Source organism: Homalodisca vitripennis, chromosome 7, assembly GCF_021130785.1.
Source record: "Homalodisca vitripennis isolate AUS2020 chromosome 7, UT_GWSS_2.1, whole genome shotgun sequence".
NCBI lineage: Eukaryota > Metazoa > Arthropoda > Insecta > Hemiptera > Cicadellidae > Homalodisca > Homalodisca vitripennis.
This window is the reverse complement of record NC_060213.1, coordinates 128,187,597-128,213,789: the sequence shown is the minus strand read 5'-3', so window position 1 is coordinate 128,213,789 and position 26,193 is coordinate 128,187,597. Positions and strand designations below refer to the sequence as shown.

General features: G+C 35.7%; 1 protein-coding gene across 1 annotated transcript in view; it reads left to right on the top strand.

Annotated features, from left to right (window-relative positions):
* The window catches only part of LOC124366884 (hemocytin-like), a 184,518-nt gene extending 161,151 nt beyond the window's left edge, over positions 1–23,367 (top strand). The window contains 24 exon segments of the mRNA XM_046823484.1: positions 2,089–2,202; positions 4,748–4,906; positions 5,140–5,298; positions 5,346–5,504; positions 5,553–5,669; positions 5,759–5,917; positions 5,965–6,081; positions 6,171–6,287; positions 6,377–6,493; positions 6,583–6,699; positions 6,789–6,984; positions 8,722–8,829; positions 9,057–9,169; positions 9,669–9,840; positions 11,088–11,212; positions 12,575–12,688; positions 15,210–15,333; positions 16,431–16,547; positions 17,577–17,789; positions 18,202–18,305; positions 19,526–19,723; positions 20,080–20,202; positions 22,399–22,554; positions 23,225–23,367. Coding sequence (XP_046679440.1) covers positions 2,089–2,202; positions 4,748–4,906; positions 5,140–5,298; positions 5,346–5,504; positions 5,553–5,669; positions 5,759–5,917; positions 5,965–6,081; positions 6,171–6,287; positions 6,377–6,493; positions 6,583–6,699; positions 6,789–6,984; positions 8,722–8,829; positions 9,057–9,169; positions 9,669–9,840; positions 11,088–11,212; positions 12,575–12,688; positions 15,210–15,333; positions 16,431–16,547; positions 17,577–17,789; positions 18,202–18,305; positions 19,526–19,723; positions 20,080–20,202; positions 22,399–22,554; positions 23,225–23,350 — 3,324 coding nt within the window. The 3' untranslated portion in view covers positions 23,351–23,367.
* The last annotated feature ends 2,826 nt before the right edge of the window (positions 23,368–26,193 follow it).

The window sequence follows — 26,193 nt, the reverse complement described above, 5'->3', positions numbered from 1 at the left end:
AATTAATTAATGTAACATAGTTGGGTGCAGATGTAGGGATTCACTTTTTTTATAAGGAAGGTAGGAACATCATCCCATCCTGTGGAATTTTGTATTTTTTAATTTCATTATGGCTTTTGATACATCTTTGTTTTTTACAGTTAAAAATTTGAATTCATGAGGCGTTTGTTTTCATATTATGAAAAATCATATCCTTGTTATAGGGTATACTTTTGGAAGTTTGTTTAAGTTTCTCTGCAGCTAAAGCAAAATGTTCATTGAATTCTTGAACAATTCTATTTGGATCAGATATTGTAATCATTGTCAATAATTAATTGTCCAAGACTTTTTTTTCCTTTTGACCGAATCCCAATTCAGATTTAACGACTGACCAGACAGCCTTAGATTTATTTCTTGAGTTGGAAATTAGTTCGTCATTAAACATTCGTTTAGCATTGTTAACAACTTTTCTAAATATTCCTCTGTATGTTCTATAATATTTTAAAAGAAATGGTGATTTGTTTGTTTTGACTAAGCTGTGTAACTCTCTTTTTTTTATACTTGAAATTTTTATCCCCGTAGAACACCAGGAGTTTTTAGTAAATTCTCGTCTTCCCACTAATGGTTTTCATTGGAAAACATTTCATTAAATATTAACAAGAATTCTGACAAAAAAGCATTAAAGTTATTGTTTACATTATCAGATGGGTCCAAAGTCCAATTTAGTTTTTTTTATTCTTGATTCAAAATTGAAGACATTTATTGCAGAAAAAAATCTTTTACTTATTAAAATTGATTCTCTTTTAGTTTTCTCAGGTAACTGGATGGAAACAAACAAAGAATTATGATCTGACCACCCCATGTCAAAATTTATTTTTATCATTTTCCATACAGTTCATACTTGTGAAAATGTTTGTCCTATGCATGACATTGTGAAAATCAGTAATTCTGGTTGGTGCCAAAAAATTATATAAAAACCCATTTTGTGTCAGAATGTTTTTAAAAGTTTTAACATTGTTACAATTTTCATTCAATAAGTTGATATTAAAATCAGAAGCCACCAAATACTCTGTTATTTTTATGTTTGCTAACCAAATCTAACCAATTCTGTATTTTATTTAAAAAGATTTCTGTGGAGTTTGATGAACAATATACAGCTGGTGGTGGAGTTCTATAAATAGATGCTATTGTAACATTATAATCAATTAGATTTATAAAGCAACCTTCAAAATGAAAGTCAGCATTAAAAAACATCTAAGGTTAATGTTTTTCTTCAAACTCAATACCAGATTTGACTAAGATACACGATCCACCTCTAAGAGCTGTTTTTCTTACAAAGTAAAGATGCAAGTTTAAACCCCTTTAATTTTTTTCAAAATTTCAATATTTGATTCATTTAGCCAATGTTCATTAAAAACAAATAATAGATATGTCTTTGCCTTCATGTTCAGAAAAATTTCAATGTCATTTATTTTACACAAAAAACCTTGAGTATTACAAAACATTATCCAAATGCTGTTCCTGTAATTAAATTTTAAACCATCAAATATTTTGTTATCTATACAGTATTTTTGCCTGTGAAGGTTAGTATTATTGTTCAAGATTGAAATAGTTGAATAGTTATTTGAAACTTAACACTTACCAAACACTTCGTCAAAAGCTAGTATCTTCATATTAGGGATGCTTAGTTTTGCAGTTGAAATACCATAGGAACGTACACTGATAATAAAAGTAAATTCTTCACAACTTTAGAAAATCAGTAAACAATTTTATGTATTTTATATTATTTTATTGTGTTTTGTCGGATATTGCCTAAGTATATTGTGTTGTTGTCGGATCTAGGCTAGCATATTGTGTTGTTGTCAGATACTGGCTAAGTATATTGTGCGGCTGTTGAATACTGGTTAAGTATATTATGTGGTGGTTGGATACTAGCTAATTATATTGTGTTGTTGTTGGATACAGGATAAGTATATTGTGTTGTCATCGGATATTGGCTAAGTATATTGTTGACGTCAGATACTGACTAAGTATATTGTGAGGTTGTTGGATGCTGGCTAAGCATATTATGTTGTTGTCGGATACTGGCTAAGTATATTGTGTTGTTAGGTACTGGCCACAAATGGACCGTGTGCTGATGAGTCTGGGGACACTTGTGTCAAGAGTCTGACAGTCTTGTACTTGGATCATACTGTACACCTCAGCAGCACGGGCACTGAACAGGTACTCTACCATCTACTGTTCATACTTTGATGAAAATTTAGCAATGGAATGAAATATTCTACAACTCTTATATTTAAACTTTGGTCTCTGGTTTGGTGAATGTACAGAAACAAAAATAAACAAAAAAATCTTAACAGTTTAATATTACGTTTCAACTTTACGATGTAAAGTCAAATTAGTTCCAACTGATGGTTGGTGACCAGTGGAAGAAAATTATGTAGGTAATATTCAAAATGAGTTGTAATATTCTATAAATATTAATTGATACTTTGTATCAATTATCTTTATGATTTAAAATTTAATAGAGGTGAAGGAAATTTCATTATTTAGTAATAGACCAGTTTTTACTGAGATAGTTAATTTTAGCACATGGAGGATCTCAAGTGCCAGACATAGTTATGCAGATGAGACCCCTCAGAAGTTACATAGATGAGACGTCTCAACAGGTACCGTACGCAGATGAGACCGACAGCAGATACAAAGATGAGATCCCTCAGCAGTTAAGTAGATAAAACCCCTCAACAGTTACACAGATGAGATCCCACAGCAGTTACACAGATGGCACCTCTCAGCATTTACGCAGATGAGATACTTCAGCAGTTACATAGATGAGACCCCTCAGCAGTTAAGTAGATAAAACCCCTCAACAGTTACACATGAGATCCCACAGCAGTTACACAGATGGCACCCCTCAACAGTTACACAGATGAGATCCCACAGCAGTTACACAGATGGCACCCCTCAGCATTTACGCAGATGAGATACTTCAGCAGTTACATAGATGAGACCCCTCAGCAGTTACGCAGATGAGACCCCTCAGCAGTTACACAGTTGGTACCACTCAGCAGTTACGAATATGATACTCCTCAGCAGTTACGCAGATGAGACCCCTCATCCGAGGATTTTTTCCCATTTTGATAGTTTTTGACATATTTGTTGAACACGTTATTTAAAATGTATTTATTAGAGCAATTCATTTTAAATTTTTGTCAGGATCAACTTAAATTAAATTGACACATTTGTCAATTTGTGTTTTAGTAAAAACTGTTTTAAAATTTATTTCCTTTTAATTGATGAGGGAGAGCAATGAGGGGAGTTGAAACATAGAAACCTTTCATTCTTCATATATACATCCAACAACTTGTGAGGGATGCATCTGCCATGTTAAACCTTTTATATTTGTTGATGAAGTTCAATATTCACTCCAATATTTAAGCTGTCTTCATCAATAACCTGGCGTAAAAAATAATGAAGTATTAAATTTTGAAGACTCATATTTTTTTGATGTTCTATTGCCATAGTTTTTATGCATTCTTGCTATAAATAAATTATATGATTTGTGGTACCTTTTAAAGAAATGTAGAAACGTATTGGAATTATTTTATTTTCCCGAGCAAATAAGTATTGTTTATATATATATATATATATATATATATATATATATATATATATATATAAACAATACTTATTTGCTTGGGAAAATAAAATAATTCCATTTTATATAAATTTTATATATATAAAACTTGATTTTTGGACATATACTATCTAATTTATTGTATTAGATTATTATTGTAAATACTATTTTTATTAAATAAATATATAATAGTAAAAAATAGTAAGTGTTATTAACATAAAATAAAATTTAATACAATAATGCAACTATAATTTTCTGAAATAAGGCAACATTTTGAAAATTCGTATAGTGTGCTCCAAATTTTACACACACTGAAGGAATCTTAGAAACTATAAGAGATACAGTAAAGGTTAAATGGAGAAAGTTGTGTGACAAGACCAACAAATAAACATGGTTAAGTTAATATTATTGGATGCCTACGTTCATTCTCTGTGCTCGTAAAACTGTCACAGCTGTCTTAGTAGTACCTACAATGGAGCATTTTTTACATTAAATCTGCATTAAATTTCTTCTAGTTTTTAAATATTATAGTGACCATAAAAAATGTTTTTAACATTTTTCAAGACCAGCAAGCGGAGGTGTAGGGTTCAAGTAAATTTTTATTAATGCAATGTCCCACTTTTTACGTAATTAAAAGAAATTTGGTTTATGCTAATTATTAAAAATACCATTTATGTTACACTTTCCTCATGGGTTTCATCAAATAATTCATAAAAACCATTTTTGAATGATTGTTTAAAGGGAATTTTTGTTATACTATTCGAACGGTTAGTATATGACTAATATTTCACTGGGCAGTATTTAAAAGTATTGTTTTACCACAAAAGACATTTTTAGAAAAAATACAGACAATATACAACGTTTTTTTTATTATTTCTCTATGTGTTATGTTGTATATTCACATACACGAATTACTGTCTGCAACAATGTCCTGGTTGATGATGAACCAGCTGCACTGCCCCAGTCCCTGGGTTGGGCCACCCTGAGTCTCTCAGCCAGGAAGGCTGTGACAATCTCCATCCCTGACATCCACCTGGCCCTGGTGTTCTATGGAGTGGATCATGGCTTCTCAATCTCTCTATGTCTTATGTTGTATATACAAATATTACTATTGATGTCTATTTGCAGCAGAATGTCCTGGTTGACGATGAATCAGCTGCACTGCCCCAGTCCCTGGGTTGGACCACCCTGGGTCTCTCAGCCAGCAAGGCACTGAAATTTTCCATCCCTGACATCCACCTAGACCTGGTGTTCCATGGAGTGGATCATGGCTTCTCAATCTCTCTATGTGTTATATTGTATATACAAATATTACTATTGATGTCTATTTGATGTCCTGGTTGACGATGAATCAGCTGACCCAGTTCCTGGGTTGGACCACCCTGGGTCTCTCAGCCAGCAAGGCTGTGACAATCTGACATCCACCTGGCCCTGGTGTTCTATGGAGTGGATCATGGCTTCTCAATCTCTCTATGTGTTATGTTGTATATACAAATATTACTATTGATGTTTATTTGCAACAGAATGTCCTGGTTGACGATGAACCAGCTGCACTGCCTCAGTCACTGGGTTGGGTCTCCCTGGGTCTCTCAGCCAGGAAGACTGTGACAATCTCCATCCCTGACATCCACCTGGCCCTGGTGTTCTATGGAGTGGATCATGGCTTCTCAATCTCTCTATGTGTTATGTTGTATATACAAATATTACTATTGATGTTTATTTGCAACAGAATGTCCTGGTTGACGATGAACCAGCTGCACTGCCTCAGTCACTGGGTTGGGTCACCCTGGGTCTCTCAGCCAGCAAGGCTGTGACAATCTCCATCCCTGATATCCACCTGGCCCTGGTGTTCTATGGAGTGGATCATGGCTTCTCAATCTCTCTATGTGTTATGTTGTATATACAAATATTACTATTGATGTTTATTTGCCAACAGAATGTCCTGGTTGACGATGAACCAGCTGCACTGCCTCAGTCACTGGGTTGGGTCACCCTGGGTCTCTCAGCCAGCAAGGCTGTGACACTTTCCATCCCTGACATCCACCAAGACCTGGTGTTTCATGGAGTGGATCATGGCTTCTCAATATCTCTATGTGTTATATTGTATATACAAATATTACTATTGATGTTTATTTGCAACAGAATGTCCTGGTTGATGATGAACCAGCTGCACTGCCCCAGTCCCTGGGTTGGGCCACCCTGAGTCTCTCAGCAAGGAAGGCTGTGACAATCTCCATCCCTGATATCCACCTGGCCCTGGTGTTCTATGGAGTGGATCATGGCTTCTCAATCTCTCTATGTGTTATGTTGTATATACAAATATTACTATTGATGTTTATTTGCAACAGAATGTCCTGGTTGACGATGAACCAGCTGCACTGCCTCAGTCACTGGGTTGGGTCACCCTGGGTCTCTCAGCCAGCAAGGCTGTGACACTTTCCATCCCTGACATCCACCTAGACCTGGTGTTTCATGGAGTGGATCATGGCTTCTCAATATCTCTATGTGTTATATTGTATATACAAATATTACTATTGATGTTTATTTGCAACAGAATGTCCTGGTTGACGATGAACCAGCTGCACTGCCTCAGTCACTGGGTTGGGTCACCCTGGGTCTCTCAGCCAGCAAGGCAGTGAAACTTTCCATCCCTGACATCCACCTAGACCTGGTGTTTCATGGAGTGGATCATGGCTTCTCAATATCTCTATGTGTTATATTGTATATACAAATATTACTATTGATGTCTATTTGAAACAGAATGTCCTGGTTGACGATGAATCAGCTGCACTGCCTCAGTCACTGGGTTGGGCCACCCTGGGTCTCTCAGCCAGCAAGGCAGTGACACTCTCCATCCCTGACATCCACCTGGACCTGGTGTTCCATGGAGTGGATCATGGCTTCTCAATCTCTCTACGTCTTATGTTGTATATACAAATATTACTATTGATGTTTATTTGCAACAGAATGTCCTGGTTGACGATGAACCAGCTGAACTGCCTCAGTCACTGGATTGGGCCACCCTGGGTCTCTCAGCCAGCAAGGCTGTGACACTTTCCATCCCTGACATCCACCTAGACCTGGTGTTTCATGGAGTGGATCATGGCTTCTCAATCTCTCTATGTGTTATATTGTATATACAAATATTACTATTGATGTTTATTTGCAACAGAATGTCCTGGTTGACGATGAACCAGCTGCATTGCCCCAGTCACTGAGTTGGGCCACCCTGGGTCTCTCAGCCAGCAAGGCTGTGACACTCTCCATCCCCGACATCCACTTGGACCTGGTGTTCTATGGAGTGGATCATGGCTTCACAATCAGTCTGCCCTCTCAAATTTACAAGGGTGTAACCGAAGGGTTGTGTGGTACGGTTCTACACTTAATCAGTTTACGTTTAGTGTTTAGGATAGAAGTGTACTGTCATTGGATTCTTGTTGTAATTAATTGCTTTGTAGCTTGGACAGTGTCACGATTCTTAGGTCTTTAACCACTACTTATGGCAATTATTAAGTCAAACAGAAAATTAGTTGGACCCTACATATAATAATATTCAATTAATTTATTCAAGACAATTTATTTGTATTAGAAATTTTCTGTAATTGGAGCCTTGCTCCTGCTACCTGTGACATGTCATATAAATATTTAAGAATAAAAGACCATAAATATTAAAATAATTGCAAAGCTACGTAACATTCATTTGACTACTGATTCAATTCCAAGCTATCTGTCAAAAAGTAACATGAAAGTAAATTATGCAGACAAAAATTCAAATTATATGTTTTGAATTGTTTTTGCCTAACTATTGAAATAATATAAGGTTAAAATCATCTACTTTATATAAACACTTGGTCAGTAATATATTTTCAACTTGTTACTGAATTTTTCAAAACAGTTCTAAACCCTCATGTTGTCAGGTAGTTCATTAAATAAAATAATTCTGTGTAATAAAGATAATTGTAATGGAAAATAAAACCAGTTAGTAAAGTAACAGAATAAAGGGTCGATAGTTTGAGAAATATTCTATCACTATTCACCTTTTATGATTTTCGTTAGTAGTAACAAGAGTGTGAGCTCGCCATGGTGATTGACTTTCTTTTATTACTCCATCTGCTAATAATTTTTCAATTTCATTCCAAATGAATAGTATGTTATCTTTTACTGGATGTCTTCGAAACTTAGTAGCAATCGGTTGTAAATTTTCAGTCAGGTAACGGAATAAAGGAGGAGGTTCAACTCTAGCATGAGGCAGAGAACAGATAATAATTGGAGATTTACTTCCACCAAAATTCAGTTAAATTTGAGAATGATATTTCAGTAAATCATGACCCACTATGACATCAGCACAAAGGTCTTTTAATACTGCAATTTTTCCTCTTGTGTATGAATACTCAAGGAGTTTTACATTTACAGTACAGTAGCCAACAATTTGAGAACTAAGTGAAGCAGATGCCATTGGAAACTTGCCAGATCCAGGGAAAAGTCTGATTTTACTCTGAGAAATAAACAAATCACTTAAAAAAACTCTCTGAGCTTCCACTATCTATTAATGCCTCCGCTTCGTAATTGTCAATGGTTACTTTAACCACAGCATGTTTTGAGCATGAAGGAGATGCTGGTGTAATAGTAGCAACAACGTTTGAACTAGTTGTAACAGCATTAGAAGTTTTAACGTTACTTTTCTTTAGTCTTGACCTACAGACCTTAGAGTAATGTCCCAATTCAGAACAAATGTTACATATAGCGTCTTTAGCTGGATAGTTTATGCACGGACGCCGACTGTTTCCACAAAAGTAGCATTTAGCAGAAGTGACAGCTGAAGCTGTGATTCTTGATTGTCAGGAGGAACATTGATGGGTGTAGTAGCATTTAAACAACATCAACACTAGAATAACATTCTGACTGATTATGAGCTCCTTGTAATGCAAGAGCCTGATTAGAAGCTTGTATCAGAGTTAAAGTATTATTTTCTAAGAGCCGTTGTCGAATTGTCGAAGACAAAAGCAGTTTATCTCTGAATTTGGAACTGATACCCATTAATGTAAATGCTAATGTGAATCTAATATTGATCTTTTTTAATTCACCCAAATTTATCCCTTGATTAGGAAGCTGTAATAACAACCAGACGGATGACTTCAAGACCAAGGAAGGTGAGATAACAGAAGACGCTGACAAGTTCGGGAAGAGCTGGAAGGCCACTGAACTTCCACCAGGTATTTTACATTTTTCATCAGTTTTGATAAACCCAGTTCAATTAGAAAATTAAATTAATTGTAAAAAATGAAAAATTTTGCTGTTTATATGAAGTAACGTAACTTTTCAACAAAGAAGATTTCTAGACAGAACAACTAAACACTTTGGAGCACTTACCTCTCTAATATACTGCTAAAAACATTATTTTTAATTAAATTGTGTGCCACTTAATGTTGTATTTTTTCAGTTTTGGGCACAGAAGAGCAGTGCTCTGTGAATGTTAACAAGAACAACTGCACTCTCCCCCCAGCAGAGAATGATCTCTGTCTCAAGCTCTTGGACACTGCTCTTTTTGGAAGAGTAAGTAGATTGTTTTGTTGAACTTTTATTTAAGTTATTATACTAATATATTCTTCACATAACATATGTTGTATGTGATTAAAATAATACCGTACAAACTAGTGAATTGTCTACATTATAATATAAAGTGCAGTTAAGTTAAATAAACATACAAATTGGGTGTTTAAAATTTATTAGACAAAAAAAGGATTAATTTTCGAAGAAATCAATATTGATCAAATTCTTTGTATAGATCCTTGTTACTTTCTACTAGTTACCCAGAGTCCATAGATCCTTGTTTCTACTAGTTATTCAGAATTTAAGAATCCATGTGATCTTCTAATAGTTACCCAGAGTAAATAGATCCTTTTTTCTACTAGTTACTCATAGTTAATAGATCCTTGTTACTTTATACTAGTTACCCACAGTTGAAAAATCCTTGTAACTTTCTACTAGTTACCCAGAGGTGACTAGTTGTTTCATATTTCCAATCAGTTTGTGATGTGGACTCATGTTTCAGTGCCATGCTGTGGTGGAGCCAGAACCATTTGTGAAACTGTGCCACGAGAGCTGGTGCCATAACAACCATACCGGATGCCAAGACCTGGAACCTTATGCCAAAGAGTGCCAGGCGACCGGTATCTGTCTGTCTTGGAGAGGTCCTGATCTGTGTCCTTACCAGTGTCCTCCTGGTACGTTACATATTCCATATCTTGGCTTCCTTATAAGAAAAATAACGTGTATGAAACAATACAAACATTATTACAATTGAATTATTCTCAGTCACATTATACAGAACACTTGTATTTTAAATCAGATGTAGAATTGTAGTGTGTTAAACATGCTATTGTAATTGTGTCAAGTGAATTTAACAAAGAAATATGTACCCATCAAGAACTATATTTTACTTAAACATTTGGTCAGTACTCCTAATGGCTGGTAATGACTGTAATAGCTAACTTATATGTGTTAGCTAAATAATGCAGAAATATGCAACTTGAAACATAATCTTTGCTGAAGGTTTGCAAAAAAAAATGAAGAAACCTGTCAGTACCAAATTTAACATTTTTGTTCCCATCATATTTTTAAAGTATGTAAAATACTGCTTAGTTAAACCTCTTATTTGTGTAATTAATTTATCCTACATAACTGGTATATTCCCAGAAAAAACTAAAAATAACAAAAATATAACCTCTCTAAAAAGAGGGAAATTGTTCTGAAATTACAAATTACATGCCCATAGCGCTCTTGTCGTTTTCTCCAAAATTTTTGATAAATCAATGTGTTTTTGGCTCATTAATTAAACAATTAGAAGATGGTAATCTTTACAGAATAGCATGGTTTCAGGTCATCTGACCATACCTCTGCCAAGACAGTCATAAACTTAATTAATTCTATAATTACTTCAGTGGGTCAAAGTGATAAGTTATAGGAATTTTGTTGGATCTGAATAAGACATTAGACTGTGTTAATTGATAAACTTTCAAATTTTGGAATGTATAACCTTACTCTTAGATGGTTGCATTCCTATTTATAGAGTAGAATGAAATTTATGGAACTGAGCCCACTGATAAGCCACTGACAACTTACTTTGAAAATTTCCAAAGTTACTAAAACAGTTACAAAAGATCGTTACTAACACTAATAAAATATAAAATGGATTATAAATGCATTAATACCGAGTAAGTTTACCAAGAACCAACTATGTACTGAATCCTGAATAAACTTTGTGTTGTCTGGTAACATTGTAACAAGATAGTTATCACCATAATCTCCACACAATTGAGGTTGAAGTTCTGCAGCCTTTACATTTGGTCATAGAAAATACGTGATGGTCAATAAGAGGTCTATATGTCACATGTCCGTAGTACATGGTCTATATGTAGCTGCGGTAGGTGTACACTGAGCTAGCTATACAGTATAGTGTGGTGTGTGGCAGGTCTGCAGTATCAAGCGTGTGGGCTGGGCTGTGACATCACCTGTGACAACGTGGAACTCTACCGCAAGAACCCTTCTGCTTGTGCTGCCCCCAACTCTGAGTCTTGCGTCTGTCCTTACCCTCAGGTAAACATTGAGATCAGGAGTTATGGAGGTATTTAGTTGAAAACAACAGCTAATACTAGGAAACCCACTCACTTATCAATAAATTTAAAAGTTGGCTTTGTTATACTGTAGGTGAGTCACGAGACGACCCCTGGCCCAGTACACGGTGCAGTTGTGTATTGTAGTGGTATCACCTGATTTTGCAGGCACTTACTCAGTAATGATGACAACACTAGAACACACTATCATAGCTGAAGTTTCAAGAAAGATGGTTAGTGTTCTCAATTTTCCGGTATGCAAAGAGACCAAGGGGCATCTCCTGACTCTCGTACAGTAGTGGAGTTCTTAGTCAACATAGTTTTATAAAATAATCACACTATTTCAAATTGAAATTGATCTCATTTCTTACATGAGGTTACAATTATTTAACCTTGAACTGATACGGTTCTCAGAAATTTGTTGTAATATTTATATCAGACTGAAAACTGGCCTTGAAGTCAGGGAGATGATCATGGATATTTAGATGAGTAGAGTTGTGAATATTACCCATATTGAATTTCACACTTTAGACTAGGATGCTGTGAAGATAGGGTGAGATAAGATCTCTTGGAAAGAGGGTTAAATGATCTCTTGGCCTTGATTGTTGGCCATGTTATTGGGGGGAAGGCTTTAGAGCATTGAGGACAATTTTTGCACAATTGAGATTTGCCGTCTAGGATGGCTTTGGAGACACATCAGTCTAAAGGTTCAATCTGGTTGGGAGTGGTATAAGAGGGAAAGTGAGTATTCAAATCCTATTCAGCATTCCTATTGTTTGTGACCAGAAATAAATTATGCAATTTGAGCTTGTAAGGATAGGGTTTTATTTTTTAGTCTTAAAGAAAAGAGAAATGATATGAGCCAATCATATGGCCTGATTAGTGACAATTTTGCTATCTGCCAGGGAAAGTTAGAATTTTGTAAGGACATTAAGAATGTTTATGCTGTGGTGCATGGTATCTGGTAGGAGGAGTAGAGGAAAGCCTTGGTGTTTTTGGATTGTTTCCAAAAATACTCTCAGCCAAGGTGGTTTTTAGGCCTCCCATAGGATAATGGTGACAATGAATTCAACTGCCACTAACATCCTGAGGTATGTAGTGTGTAGTGGAATCCTAATTGGCCTTGAATAAAAGATGTGGTGTGAAGTGTCAGAAGATGTGGTTAATTTTGACAAGGAGAGCCTTTGTAGAAAACATTTAAGGCCATCAAGTACTCTAACCGGTTGGGATAAGTACAAAACATTATTTTTAATGCATTGAGTTAGCTATCCAGTAACACGGTACTGGTACCCGTTATTTTTATTTATACTAAGTTCAAATTAATTGGGAGTTATAATATGTGTAGGTATGGAAGAACAATAGCTGTGTGCCTGAAAACCGCTGCCAACCCTGTGATGTGGAAGGTCACTACCCTGGGGACTCCTGGCAGCCTGATATCTGCACTACTTGTACCTGCCAGGTATCATTAATACTTTATAAACAATGTGTGTGTGTGTGTGTGTGTGTGCGTGGGAGTGCCGATGGCCGAGCAGTCTAAGTCGGACTTTCGGTCTGAGTTAGAGATAGCGCAGGTTCAAATCCTGTCTGTGACCGTTGCACTTTTTATCAGTATAATCAACCACGTACTGTATCGACTCTCCCCTTTATTCTGTTTGATAAGATCCTCGCACAGGCCAGTGGCCCATGAGGACGGACAGAATAAGGCTTAACCCTTTGAACGCCGATATAAATGTAGTTTTTTTTTATATTACGCTCATTTAAGGTGAAAAAATAAAAATAAAAATTCCTTAAAGCTATTTTTTTATTCATTCCTAATGACTAATAGTCACACACAAAAAATAAATTTTACAAAAAATGTAATACTTGCATTAAAATAATCACATTTTTTCATAATAATGGAATATTTCAATCAAAATCAAATTCAGGTTACAGAGTAATAAATACATGTGATGAAAAATATGAAAACTATGTACAAGGATAAGAAAACAAATAAAAGTGGTATATGCTGATCTGCTAGTTGATTAGTATAAAGTTCTGATAATAGATTTAGGCAGTTGTATGGTAAACTTCAAAACACAAATCGGAATGAAGCCATGGGGTCTCGAGACATGACTTGCATCCATAATTCAACAACAGAAAAGAAACAATAAAAACTTGATTATAACACCTAAAACATGGTAACAATAACTTTTTACAACTGTTTGTATATGGAATGGCAACGCAAGAACACTTCCCAAAGGCACAATGTGTTCTCCACTGATAATCGGTAATGGCGGATAGTATCGTCATCGGCGTACAGACGGGAGTAGGAAAACAGCTGCCAGCAACAAAACAATTTATTGTTTACCTACTGCGGCCAGCTGACAGCTGCAACTGGATTATTTGGTTAAGGCAGTACATTACTTAGTATTGTGGCTTATATATTGAGCTTATAAACTTAAAAAAAACAGTAATAAAATATATTTTTATCGATCGGCGGATTATTTCGTCTTTGGCGTTATAAGACCAAAAACAAAAAACATCGCGGATTATTCCGTCTACGGCGTGCTAAGGGTTAAAAGGGGATCAGCCTCTCCTTTCTTAAAAACAAAATGTCATTAAAATATTTCTTGTGATGTAGAAGGGTACTTAACCTAACAACTCCTGGCAGCCTGATATCTGCACTACTTGTACCTGCCAGGTATCATTAATACTTTATAAACAATATCATTAAATAACTGTTTATGCTTTGGTGCACCAGTCATGTACTGGTTCATAAACAAATTAATATTAATTTTGTATTATTAGAATAAATACAGCGCTATTTATAATGAATTCAATACGGTACTTCTAATTGCTTGTGGTTTGGTGCGCCAAGAAGTTAATTATTTGTTTTTTATAACCGTAATAAAGTAATACAATTTTTAATATAATGGATTTTTAAATAGTTATACTTTGGTGTACAAAACTATTTTTGGCGCATAAAGGAGATTTAGATACAATGCATTTGTTTTAATATAAAAAAAGTACAATATGGTGCATATAAAAATTGGATGGTGTCCTGAATAGTTATAATTAAGTGCTGTTTATGTTAATAATTTTATTGCTTTATTATAATAAGATATTAAAAAAGATTTTGTGCACAATTAAAATTTGTTTATATGAAATAGTTTGTCATTTAATTAAATGTAATAAAAGTAATTTCCTTGTAATTAAATGTTTTGTGCACCAAAATATAAATAATTTTTAAATTGTTTACGTTAAATATTTAATTACTTTGTTTTATCATCAGGAATTAATGAATAATAACTAGTCTTTTTTCTAGCCAAACTGTTTTTAATCTGTTTTTCATTTACAGCGTTGCCATATGGTCATTCATGAACATGACCAATTCATGAACATGACATGTTTCCGTTAGAAATAAGACCAATAGATGCTTGAAGTTCGAGAATACGTCTGAACTGCGTATATCCCTGCCTGTTGGTTCCTTCCACAGTTTTGTGACCCAATTGTAAATTTTGCTTATAAATAAAATAAAAACAAATATAGTATTGTTACATATACTTACTGTATATTAGAAGTCAAAATCAGATTTATAAAGAAAACAGCTACTAAAAAACAAGAATCAGGAAAAACCTAAAATATTTGTATATATTTTGGGTTCTCCAGGATTCCGTACCCCTCGCACCTGTGATATGTGCAATACGGTAAATCCGCCTCTGGTGTACCATATGATACTTTGAGTTTGTGTGTCCATCTACTCTTGCATAAGGAGACTGCAATACTCATCTGGTTGTTGTGCTTCTTCTGAAATGCAAGTAATTCAAATTCTGTTCTCTTGGCCAAGGTTTCAAAACTTCTTCTTGCAAGCCAATGTTCCAGATATAATTAAAATGTATCCCATGCCTTTGTAAACATCACACTACCATTATATTGCAGTGTTGGTTCTTAAGCTAACGGCTCATTTGCCACAGAAATATACAATAATTTGGTGTTCTCAGGTTGGCAACAGTGTGCAGTGCCAGCGGACTCAGTGTCCCAGCACTGCAACAGTCTGTGAGAGAGGCTTCAAGTCCATTGTAGTTCAAGGCACAGAGGCAGATTGCTGTCCTAAGTACATGTGTGGTTAGTGCTCTTACATTTTTATCTTAATACTATAGTTTAGTATTTTATTACTCTGAAGTTTAGTACTAAACAAAAATAAAATAAACAGATTATTTGCGATGCTGGAGAACTTTTCAACTGATATAAATGTTAGTTTCTAACGGCATAAAACTTCCAAATTTAATCTATATATATATATAAATGAATGTTTGTGTGTTTGTTCTTTATGGAATCGTACACTATTTGACCGATCATTATGAAAATTTGAATGTAAATGTACTTTTTGACGGAGAAGGTTTATATGCTATATTCATTTATAAAACTCACCACGAGGTGGCGCTGCAAAATATAAGTTTTACAAAGCGCCTGCACGTTATAAACTGCAATTACGAGACAGTTACGTATGTATGTATGTCTTTATGATAAATATATGGTCGAACTTAAAGCTTGACTGTTAGACCGCTTTATAATAAAATACATGTACGTGTATAATGGCTATATAATAAGCATACACAGATTTTCTTGATTGTGACAACAAAACAAACTCTACATCGGTGTTAGAAATATAATGCACTTGAACCAGAAGTGCAAATACATGGCCAAGGCTTACGTAAAGCATGCGGAGCCGCGGGAAACAGCTAGTAAGTCATAAAAACGGCTGGGAAATTCACACTGTTCTTTCCTGTTTATTCAAGCTTAAGTCAGTGTGTTATTGATATCTTGCAAAATATCTATTTGCCTGCTCATAAATCTAACACAGCAGAAAACAACATAGTAATGTATAATGTTAAAATTAAATATTTTCAACTGACTCCTTGTGTGCGGTCTCACCGATATGACACGAAACCGATAATAACTTATAAAAGTACATTTTTATGTCTAGTAATGATGTACCAAGTGTTGTTGCTTTATCTGTACTCATTCATAAAATATTAAGCCAGCCCTTTATAAAGACCCTATATACCAGTGCTGATGAATTACTTGTAAGTTGGTTACAAAGTCATCATCAATAAAAAAGTTATTTTTTTTAACATCATTGTTGGTCCTTTGTCATGGGTGAGTTTTGAACGAGAAAAATATATAATTTATACATTGTATGAATTGTTGTTGTTTGGCAGTTCTGGAACCTCGGGAACAGGAGGCTACCTGTCCACCTCCTCAGCAACCGGTCTGTGGCTACGGGCAAGTGCTGAAGACAGAGTCCGGCCCCAATGGATGTCAGGAGTTTATCTGCCGTGAGTATCTTGAGCTTACCAGTCCCTTTAAGTACAATGAATGTACAATAGCCAATCACAGAGAGCGTTTACTCACACAAGACAGTTTTCGTCTTTCACCACAGCACAGGAAAATTAACATCTGTTACACATAACGTAGCTATGGTGGGAAGGGTTCATTCAATGTGAATGTTGAGTTTAGCTCCAGTTCACCTTCCTATTACTGCAGCGTCTGGAATCTGATGCTGTCGTGGACTTGACTCCTGAAATCGTGTTTGTCTGAAGGGGTTTAAAAAAAGTTACCTACAAATAAGCTTAAAATGAACACTTTTTATGAACCATCCTGAGCCAAATGATGCCATGAGATCTCGAGTAGACAGTCTGTTGTACCTCATGTGTGTAGGCGTTGTCATGCAAGAAAATTATACTTTTTTTGATAGTTTAAATGTTCAGTAAGAATGTAGAGTAGGGAACACTTCTTGGAACTTGAGGAATCTCCTCTAATGACTAAGAAATCATAATTTGTTCACTTATTTACATTTTTTCGTTCACTCTCTGCACAGAATCTCAGTGATCATGAAGGCTGTCTACTCCGTTCCACGTCATGAACATTCTTTCAACCGTCTTTGGAAGCTCGTGCATACCACATCCCATCACATTATGTTTTGTCTGTACACTTTATACATCCGTGAATTTCAACTGTTTTCACATGTTTATCACTAAGAAAACAATAACAGTATGTACTTAACATTTAGCAGAATTCTTAATCGGCAAAGACATTTTAAAAACACATAAGCAAATGTAAACATGATCAATTGTTACTGTAAAGGCATAGGACATTGACCACAGCGTTGCAGTGGTGAAATTTCAAGACTATACTTTAAAAATACGCTTTAATACAGTTTAGCCTTGTACTGTAGGCATTGTCTATTAAGCTTATGATCGCCTTTAACATGTAACACTAAATAGTATGAATATTGTTTGTTACCTGCAGGAGTTGTCAGCCACTGTACGTAATGTTTACAATAACGTAGTGTTTGGTGCGTACAGAATGTGTGCCGAGTGACGAGTGCCCGGACGTCGATGCCATGTTAGGGCATACCGAGGAGCCTGGTATGCAGGCTGTAGTCAACACCTCAGGGTGCTGCCCCCGAGTGGAGGAGTTGTGTCGACCGGAGACCTGCCCCCCTCCCCCCACTTGTCCACCCTTTATGGAGGTGACCAAACGTGATGTTGAGCGCTGCTGCTTCGACTACAGATGCGGTTAGTACATGAAGGAACATAACTGAACCTCATGGCAGTTCTTAATGTGTTCACTGCGTTACACAAATATGTTAAACAAATTGAATTATTTAGTTGAATTAATATAAGTTGATTATGATTTAGTTTTTGCTTTTTATGTTTGTTACTTAATTTTGTCATGTGAATTGCATATATTGCACTATTTACAACTATATGTATTACTTCCTTTTCTAACAACAAGGTAATGCAATGAAAGAATTGTTTTATGTGATGCCTTGAGATCTGAAAATTATCATTAGTAGGAAGAAGCTAATTTTCTGCAACAAAGATCATAATAAAATAAAAAATATTAATGGTAATTATGCTATAAATAGTAATTGTATAAGGAATTAAATTTGTCGTAACTGATAACATAGTTATGGTTATGTTATAGAACCTCTTAAAGAAACTTGCTTGTACGAAATGGAGTTCATTGAAGACGCTGAAGGTGGAGAACGCAAACGCAAACCATCAGAGCGGTTCACTGTCGCCAAGAAGGTAATAATCACAGACTATTTCCGCTGTTGAACCTACATTGTAGTTTTTAACCTTTTAATTTTGAAGTTTTTAAATCATTGTTTTGTGCTCTTAATTTAGTAATAGAAATTGTAAGTTTTATAACAAAATAATACAAATAATATAATATAAAAACAAATAACTATGATGTTAGTTTGTGAAAATAATTCATAACTATTTGAGACATATTCATCTGTATCTTACATACAATTGTAAATAAAGATACAGAATTATGAATGGTGGAATGGCTAATACATTTAATTGTATCTTTACAGATTTAAAAAATATTACTGCAATTATTGTAATATGTCAGTTACAATAATAACTTAACTTACTTGTGTGTTGTATATGTTGTGTTATTGTTACTAGTCAGTTGAAAATCTGTGTTTACCAGCTCTAGCACTACCTAGTTTTTTAAGAGGTACAAAAGGTCCAATCACCTTCCCTAACAGGTGGTTTCAACCAACTCAAGGATGCTTATAAAATTCAAGAGACCTGCTTCTGGGGTAGGTTTGTGAGAGAGTTTAGTATTAGCTCCAGATCGACCAGTTGAAAGGTTCCCTATATGAATTCCCACTTGTGTCACCAAAACTATACCTGTGTTTCAATGCTCTCATCAGGCATGAAAAGACAGCCTCGTCCATTTGGTCTGATCTTCTCAACTGGCTTTCAGGTGTTTCTGGGCATCTGAGATGTCAGAGCCCTTATATCAACCATAAAATGCAAATATTGAGTTCAACTACTTTGCACTTAATACAGCATCTGAAATCTAACACTGCCACAGGCTTGACAACTGGAATCTGGAGTCCATGTCCATCTGAAGAGATCCAAAAAAAGTTGGTTATCACCAACTTTTTCACAAAAAGTTTGAAAACTTTTTTCAAAGAGTTCATTTGAAAGAGTGATAAAGATGTTCAAATTAACTCTTTGCATAGTTTTGACATCAGAGACACCTAGACTACAAAAGAGTGTATATAGTATTACCCAGTAGCCATCCATTGTAATCTAGATGAAGAAGTTTTCTCATTGTCTCAACTGGTACAGACTTACCGCCAAACAGAAGGTAAAATGGAGCTGAACTCAACATTCGCTATTATCGACCCTTCCAACCATAGCAATGTTACGTGTAGTATCAGAACTAATTAAGAATACTCTAGGTCTTGTGTGTAGACAGCGTAATATATTTGTCTCTCTGGTAACAGAACGGTGAGGTTTGGCAAGATGGGCCCTGTCGGGAGTGTGAATGTCAAAGCAACGTGTGGAGAGCCAAGTGTACAGTACAGCAGTGTCCTGCCCAGCCGTCAGACCCAGACTTTGTCTTTGAAGCCCAGCCACAGGCCAAGAAGTGTTGTCCTGAGTACAAGAAAACAGCCTGTCGAGTTGGCAACACCATCTACAAGGTAAATGTTTCTTCAATTAGTTATGCATTATGAGCAAGGCCCTTTGACTTCAGTCACTATTTCATTAGGTATTTAAAAAATTCCATTTTAAGCACAATTTAAATCTTGTGTGTCGAACTGATCATTTCTTTACATATCTTTTTGGAACTTTGAAATTAAACCTATCGTGTTTTTGTTTTGGAATGAAACCTAAAATAATCACAAGGTGCTTGATGGGTTTTGCTGCTTGAAATGTTTTGATAATCATTAAGTGGTGAATTTAATATTAGTAGCAAATTTCTAACAACAATAATTTCTGTAATCTCCATTCCATTCTGAATGGACTTAACTTGAACGAAAAATGTTAAACATTACAGGAAGGAGAAGTTCTTGTTGCGGCCGACGGTGATCCATGCAAGAATCTGACATGTCTGAGAACTGACTCCGGAGAACTGGTACTTCATAAGAGCACCCAGGCTTGTGATACCGAGTGCCCACTGGTGAGTTGGATCATAACTATCATATTAACATAACTTATTAGGTAAATTAACAGTTTTAGAGAGAGAAAACAACATGTATATATGAATAGCTACAAGCTCTTGTATCTGTCAACTCATAAGAAGCACTTTACAATGGTTAAAAATATATATATTTTCTTAATCCTCTGACACTGTTAATTAGTGCATGAGACGACCGCTATGGCGGGACTTTATGGAGTAAAGCTTTTATACATAGACAAAGGTTTCGTAAAACCTCAATATCTTAGCTAATTTAGATAAGATCTTCATAATTATTTTACACAAATCCTCAATGAAACTTGCAATAAATTGAATATAATTATTTTGTTATTTCTTTGATTTTTATGCTTAAATTTATTTATTACTGTCAGACAACAAAGAAACATTATAACCAGTGGTCGATTTTGCTGTCCTGCACTACCTCACTTTTATTTTGGCAGTCTTTGAGACAACTCATTAAAAAATCAAACACTTAAAAAATAAATGTTACGGAGTTGCATTTCAAATAATGCATAGTATGCAGTGATTGCAATTTTGACATCACTTATAGATTTAATCCTGAATCCAGAGCTTAATTTCTTACAAAAGTTATCCACATGAGGTGTTTTATTTATTCCAGTGACAATTACGATCCCCAGATACTTGGCTTTCTCCACTATGTCAATGTCTGGTATACCACTGGAGGAGATGACTGAATATCAAACTTCGTTCTTTCTTCTCCCAATAATTAGCTTTTTTTTACCAAGTTGTTGTTATGGCAATACTTAACTAGCCATCTTCATTGCAATGTACAATGTTACATCAAGCAAATCAGGATGTTTGTCTCGTAATAGTAAAACCGCCATCTGCGTATTTAGAGGGGTCATTTGTAAAAAGCATAAGCAAACAAGGCCCAAGACTGAACCTTGTGGCTGCTTCTAGAAATTAGTAAAGGGCTGAATCTCACTGAATGGAATGTACCTCTGTCTGAATGGATTAGCTCAACCACCTGCTGCTATGGCCTTGTTATGGCCGTGTTGTTGGAGAATGACCTTTTATAGAACTGTGCTGATTATTTTTGAGTGTTACTTTGTAAAACATGGTCCATGAGGCGAGACAAGGCTACTTTTTCAAATCATTTTGAAAATAATAGCCTCAATAGTATTGCCATTTTTGAAGTGTAGCATTACTTTAGCCAGTTTGATACTTGAAGGGAACTTCCCTTCTTCAAAAGACATGGTAATGATGTAGGTTAGAGGTTCAAAAAATCTGTTACTGCACATTTATGAATTTCAGATGTTTTAGTTTTAAGTGAAAAGATTGATTTTTTCACTTCCTTTACTGCAGTATGATTTAGAACTCAAGATAGAGAGTTGTAATTATGTGTTACTATAGGTAGGAATTGTCATGGATTCACTGCCAGAGCATTGTCAGCTACACTTATATAAACACAAGATCTAGACGACTTCACAAACTGCCACCAATTTTCTAGAGTCCCTTGCTGCCCCAATACTGAAAAACATGAGTTAAGGCAGTCTGAGAATTTTCTGGGGTCCTATTTTTTCTCCAGTTGAGGTTATATAAATTCCTGAGGTTTACATAACGTTTTTGTTTTTTTTATCCATTCACAAGTGCCCATGAAGTTTTTATTCTCCTTTCTGAGCAAGCTCTATTGTCAGCCTCCTGGCACCTCAACACTTAAAGTGTTAAGTCATATGTTTTCCTTTTAGTTGCAGTTTCTTCTTTATGCTCTAGAAATCCTATAGTATTTTAAAGTGTCTGAGCTCTTAAAAATCTTTTCTTAGTCTCTCTGCTTTGTCATCAGTTGTACTCTTTCTCCTTTACCTTTGTAATCTAGATCTTAAAAAAGACTTGCTGATAGTTCTATGTCGGAGACAGTAAAAATGTCATCCTATGATTTCTGCCATAATCTTGCTTGGATGGCCAACATGTTCCTTTCAGTAAAGATTTTTGGGTTTCATGTTTTTGGCTGCTTGCTTTGCACAGTTGAGCTGTGTAGTCAGAATTCCTGCATTCAGTATTTGAACAGATGTTCAAGATTCAGGCAACAATGTTTGCGTCTCCCATTACTAAGATAGGACAGCTCCATGTTAAAATAAAGAAAAATTAATTAATTTCATTCTGTATCATAATATATAGAAGGTTTCTTATGAATAACGAACAATGTTGTTGTTGTAGGGCTGGGAGTATACAGAGCCAGTGTTCTCGAGCCACTGCTGTGGAGAGTGCAAGCCAGTAGCGTGTGTGGTCAACGGGACTCTACACAGGAGAGATAGCAGCTGGCAGTCTCCAGACAACTGTACATCCTTTATGTGTGACATCTCAGGCAAGCAGGTTAGTCATTTGTTATAAATATGTAAGTTAATTTAACAACCAAAGGGAACCCAGCAGGGATCACTTTTGGCTGGTTTGTACCTTTCAGTTGAACCCACCACTGGGCACAGCAAAAACCCATGTGTCACTTAAATCTGGGCAACCTTATGGATGTCCAGGAGCAGTACATCACTAACCGCAAATGTCAAGATTCTGGGGTTCAGGGGCAATTCGATAGGTCTAGTCTACTGTGGGAGATGACTGTTGGAGTTGGTGGGGTTTGTTCCCTAACTTCAGAGGTTCTTACTAGCCCCAACAAGGGTCTGCCAACCCCTGCCTACTTTGACTGGAGAGGCTGGTTCACAGCTGGCCTCCCCTTCTTCTGGGGAGACATGACTTTGAGACTTAGTGCTAGACTAATTTTTCCTCATGGATCTTGATAGGAGGTGGCTCCTATTCCCTAACCTTACCCATCCAGAATATCCTTTCACTTCTGAAGCAGCGCTAAGGTTCTTATAGGACTAAGTGCAGTTTATAAGCTTCTTGTCCTAACATAACAAAAAAAGAAGAAAAAAACAACCAAAGAGGTGTAAGTAACTTTTTATAGTCACTTGCTCAATTCAATGACCAATAACTGACTTAAATCTAAATAACAATTCAGGGCTGTCCTTATTTCCTGATGTTTGTGCAGGTACAAGTGATATCGTCCCAAGAGCAGTGCCCGAGTCTTCTTGACTGCCCGGTAGAGAACCAGTACCAAGATGGCTGCTGTCTCAAGTGTAACCAGACAACAGCTGAGTCCCACAGTGAGTACTGAGATATATCTGGACTCAAGCTGATGTGTTTTACCAGAATTAAAATGTGTGCTATAGATGTAAGAGCATTAGAACTTTAGTATTAAAATTCAACGTCAAGTTAACTTTTTTTAAATGATCAAAGTTTATGTTTTCAAAGAGACACAGCCAAATGTGGCATATATGGTATAACAAGGAATACAAAAATTACAACCACATAAGAAAATTTGAGAAGTGATCAGAATTTAAATGTCTGTTCTTCAAATGCTTATTGCTCAATAAAATTTCATTGTTATTTTTTGAAATAGATCTGACACCATGGTTCTGTATTCCCTTTTAAATCTGCAATCTAACACGTGCCTAGCCTCAATGTCTGAAAGATTTTTAGTAAAAATAGAGAAACAACAAAAATTTGAATTGGAGAAATCGGTACAGTACAAAGTCGACACGCTAGTTGTTTCCAGGACAACAGGTATAATATTTAATAGGTAACTGTATAACACAGAACTTGAGATGAGTTTTGCAAATCAGTAAACAAATGAATGAAGATGGAAAATCTATTTTTTGGAAAAGAACTAATATTTGAGTTAGCTGAATAATTTCAGCTATACTCATGCTTAGAGATGATATGTATTGTTACTGTACAGTACAATTATTGGAAAGTTCAGAGTAATTATTATTGTACGCCTCATTACCTGAGTTAATTAGGACAGAAACAAAGATCAAGAGATTAATTAGGGTCGGTCGGGGTTTAAAATCGGGTACAAAAACATGCTCTTTTTAACTTTTAAGGGGCCTTTTTAAAAAGTTTCTTGAAATAAATTACAAAATAATTAACAGGTTCCAAGCTTATCATTGTGACCTCTTAGAATAGTTTAAATATGTAATAAAAGTTAATTAAAACTATTTAGTATAAAAGTAATTATTTTTTTTATAGTATACCTATTTTACCCCATGGTTTGGGGGAAAACGGGCGTATAGTAACATTGTTTTCAATAGTAAAACCACAATAATTACAAGTGCTGTAACTTATTTTACCACCAGTATTTGTGTAAAGTAGGCACAGTAAAAAATAACTAATGAAATATTTTGGTCACAAAAAAATTTATTATTACTAAAAATATCAGTTAGACAAGTTAATTTATTTAAAAAATTAAAACATAGGATAAACCAGTTCGTTGAGAGGGGCAACTTCACTACAAACTTGAAAAATCTTCCATTATAATCTGGTACAGAAAAAACATTAGAAATTTGTCCTAAATCAACCCACTCAATGTCTTCTTTATCAGGAAAAATGTAACCGCTCTCCTTCACCTTTGCATATTTGTCAAAAACTTTACGGAATATCGCTCCTTGTTGCGAAGATCCTTTGTGCAGTAATTTGTCCCCTTGTACTCCTTCACAACCGTGCCACATTCACTTTGGTAGTTTATACCTACCCATGATCCTACAGTGGGTTTCAGTAGGTTTTACGTTTTTAGGTAGGCTGCTTTCATCGTCACTTTTCTGCCGTATCAAATAAGCGTTTAGTAGCTCTAGGTTTTTTTTGCGGCTTTGCTTGGACCAATTCCAGGCTCTTGTTTTATTGTTTTTCCTAAGGCTGTAATGGGTTTAGGCCTATTAGTTTTACTTTTTATTTTCTCTTTTCTGGCATCTTCTTCTTCTTTCAGTCTGTCCATTACTTCATTTGTTGTCATTACTCTCCACAAAACTTCCTTGAACTCGTCGCCTTTTTGTCTTAGAATTTTTCAATGCATCTTTTACACTTGATGACTGTTCAGGTGACAATGTACTTAAAATTGCTTCTCTCAGTTTCTTCATTGGGTGAAGGAGAAATTTCAGGTAGGCCTGCTAAGAACTTGATGGGCCGGTGGTAAATTCTTGTACAGGGATTAGCTAACTTTAATCCAGTGGGTTCTGGTCGGCCAATGGGTGCCTCTGCGATGTCTTTGGGTGTTTCGATGGAGTTTTGCTTAGGTTGTGCTCACACTTTGTAAGTCCATTGGCCCTAGTTGGTTGTACTGAAACAATCCTTTTTTCTAAAACAGTACTTATTCACAGGATAGATCCCAGAGCCCTTAAAACCACCAATAATGTTGACTTCAGATTTGAATGAAGTCGATACCAAGTTTACTTAGAAGACTTGGAAAAAACAGCCTTGTCACACATTTTTAAAGCCGCGATTTCACGATAACCAGTTTCTTCAAAATTTCTCTCACACGCACTTTTCATAGGAGCAAATACCCCAACATCCAAATGGCTGAAGTGCATGGGATGTTATTTGGGGGCAAACACAGAAGAATTAAATGTCATTGTTCTTGCCACTCGGGTTACGTTATAGGTCAAGTGACTTCCATGTCCGTCAAACAAGACAAGAACTGGTTTTTCAAGATTTTTTTTGTCTGATTTGCAAAATTAATGAGCCATTTTTCTCAAAAAATGAAATCTATGCATCCAGCCAGACTGTGTGACTCCATAGAGTGCACCTGGCGGTCTCACTTGAACCCAAGTACTTTGCAAATCTCCCTTGTCTCTTTAAATAAACAACACACAGGTGGGTAGCGTTCACCGGATGCACTTGGCTACAAAAAAGGAACACTGTATTGCAGTCTGCCAGCTCCTCCTGATCTTGAATAGGACAACTTTTGCACTTTTAGGGACACAAGACTTACCCTTAGTGGGATCTGTGCCTAGGCCAGTTTCGTCCCAAGTTGAAATATACGTTTGGGTGATTTTCTAACCCATTTTCCACAACGAACTTGCTCCATAAATTTTTAAAAAAACTCATCTACCACAAACTGATGGACAGTCCTTCAGCCCTTGCTTTTGTTAATATTTCGGGTTTTCCGTTTTGATAGTTCATGTG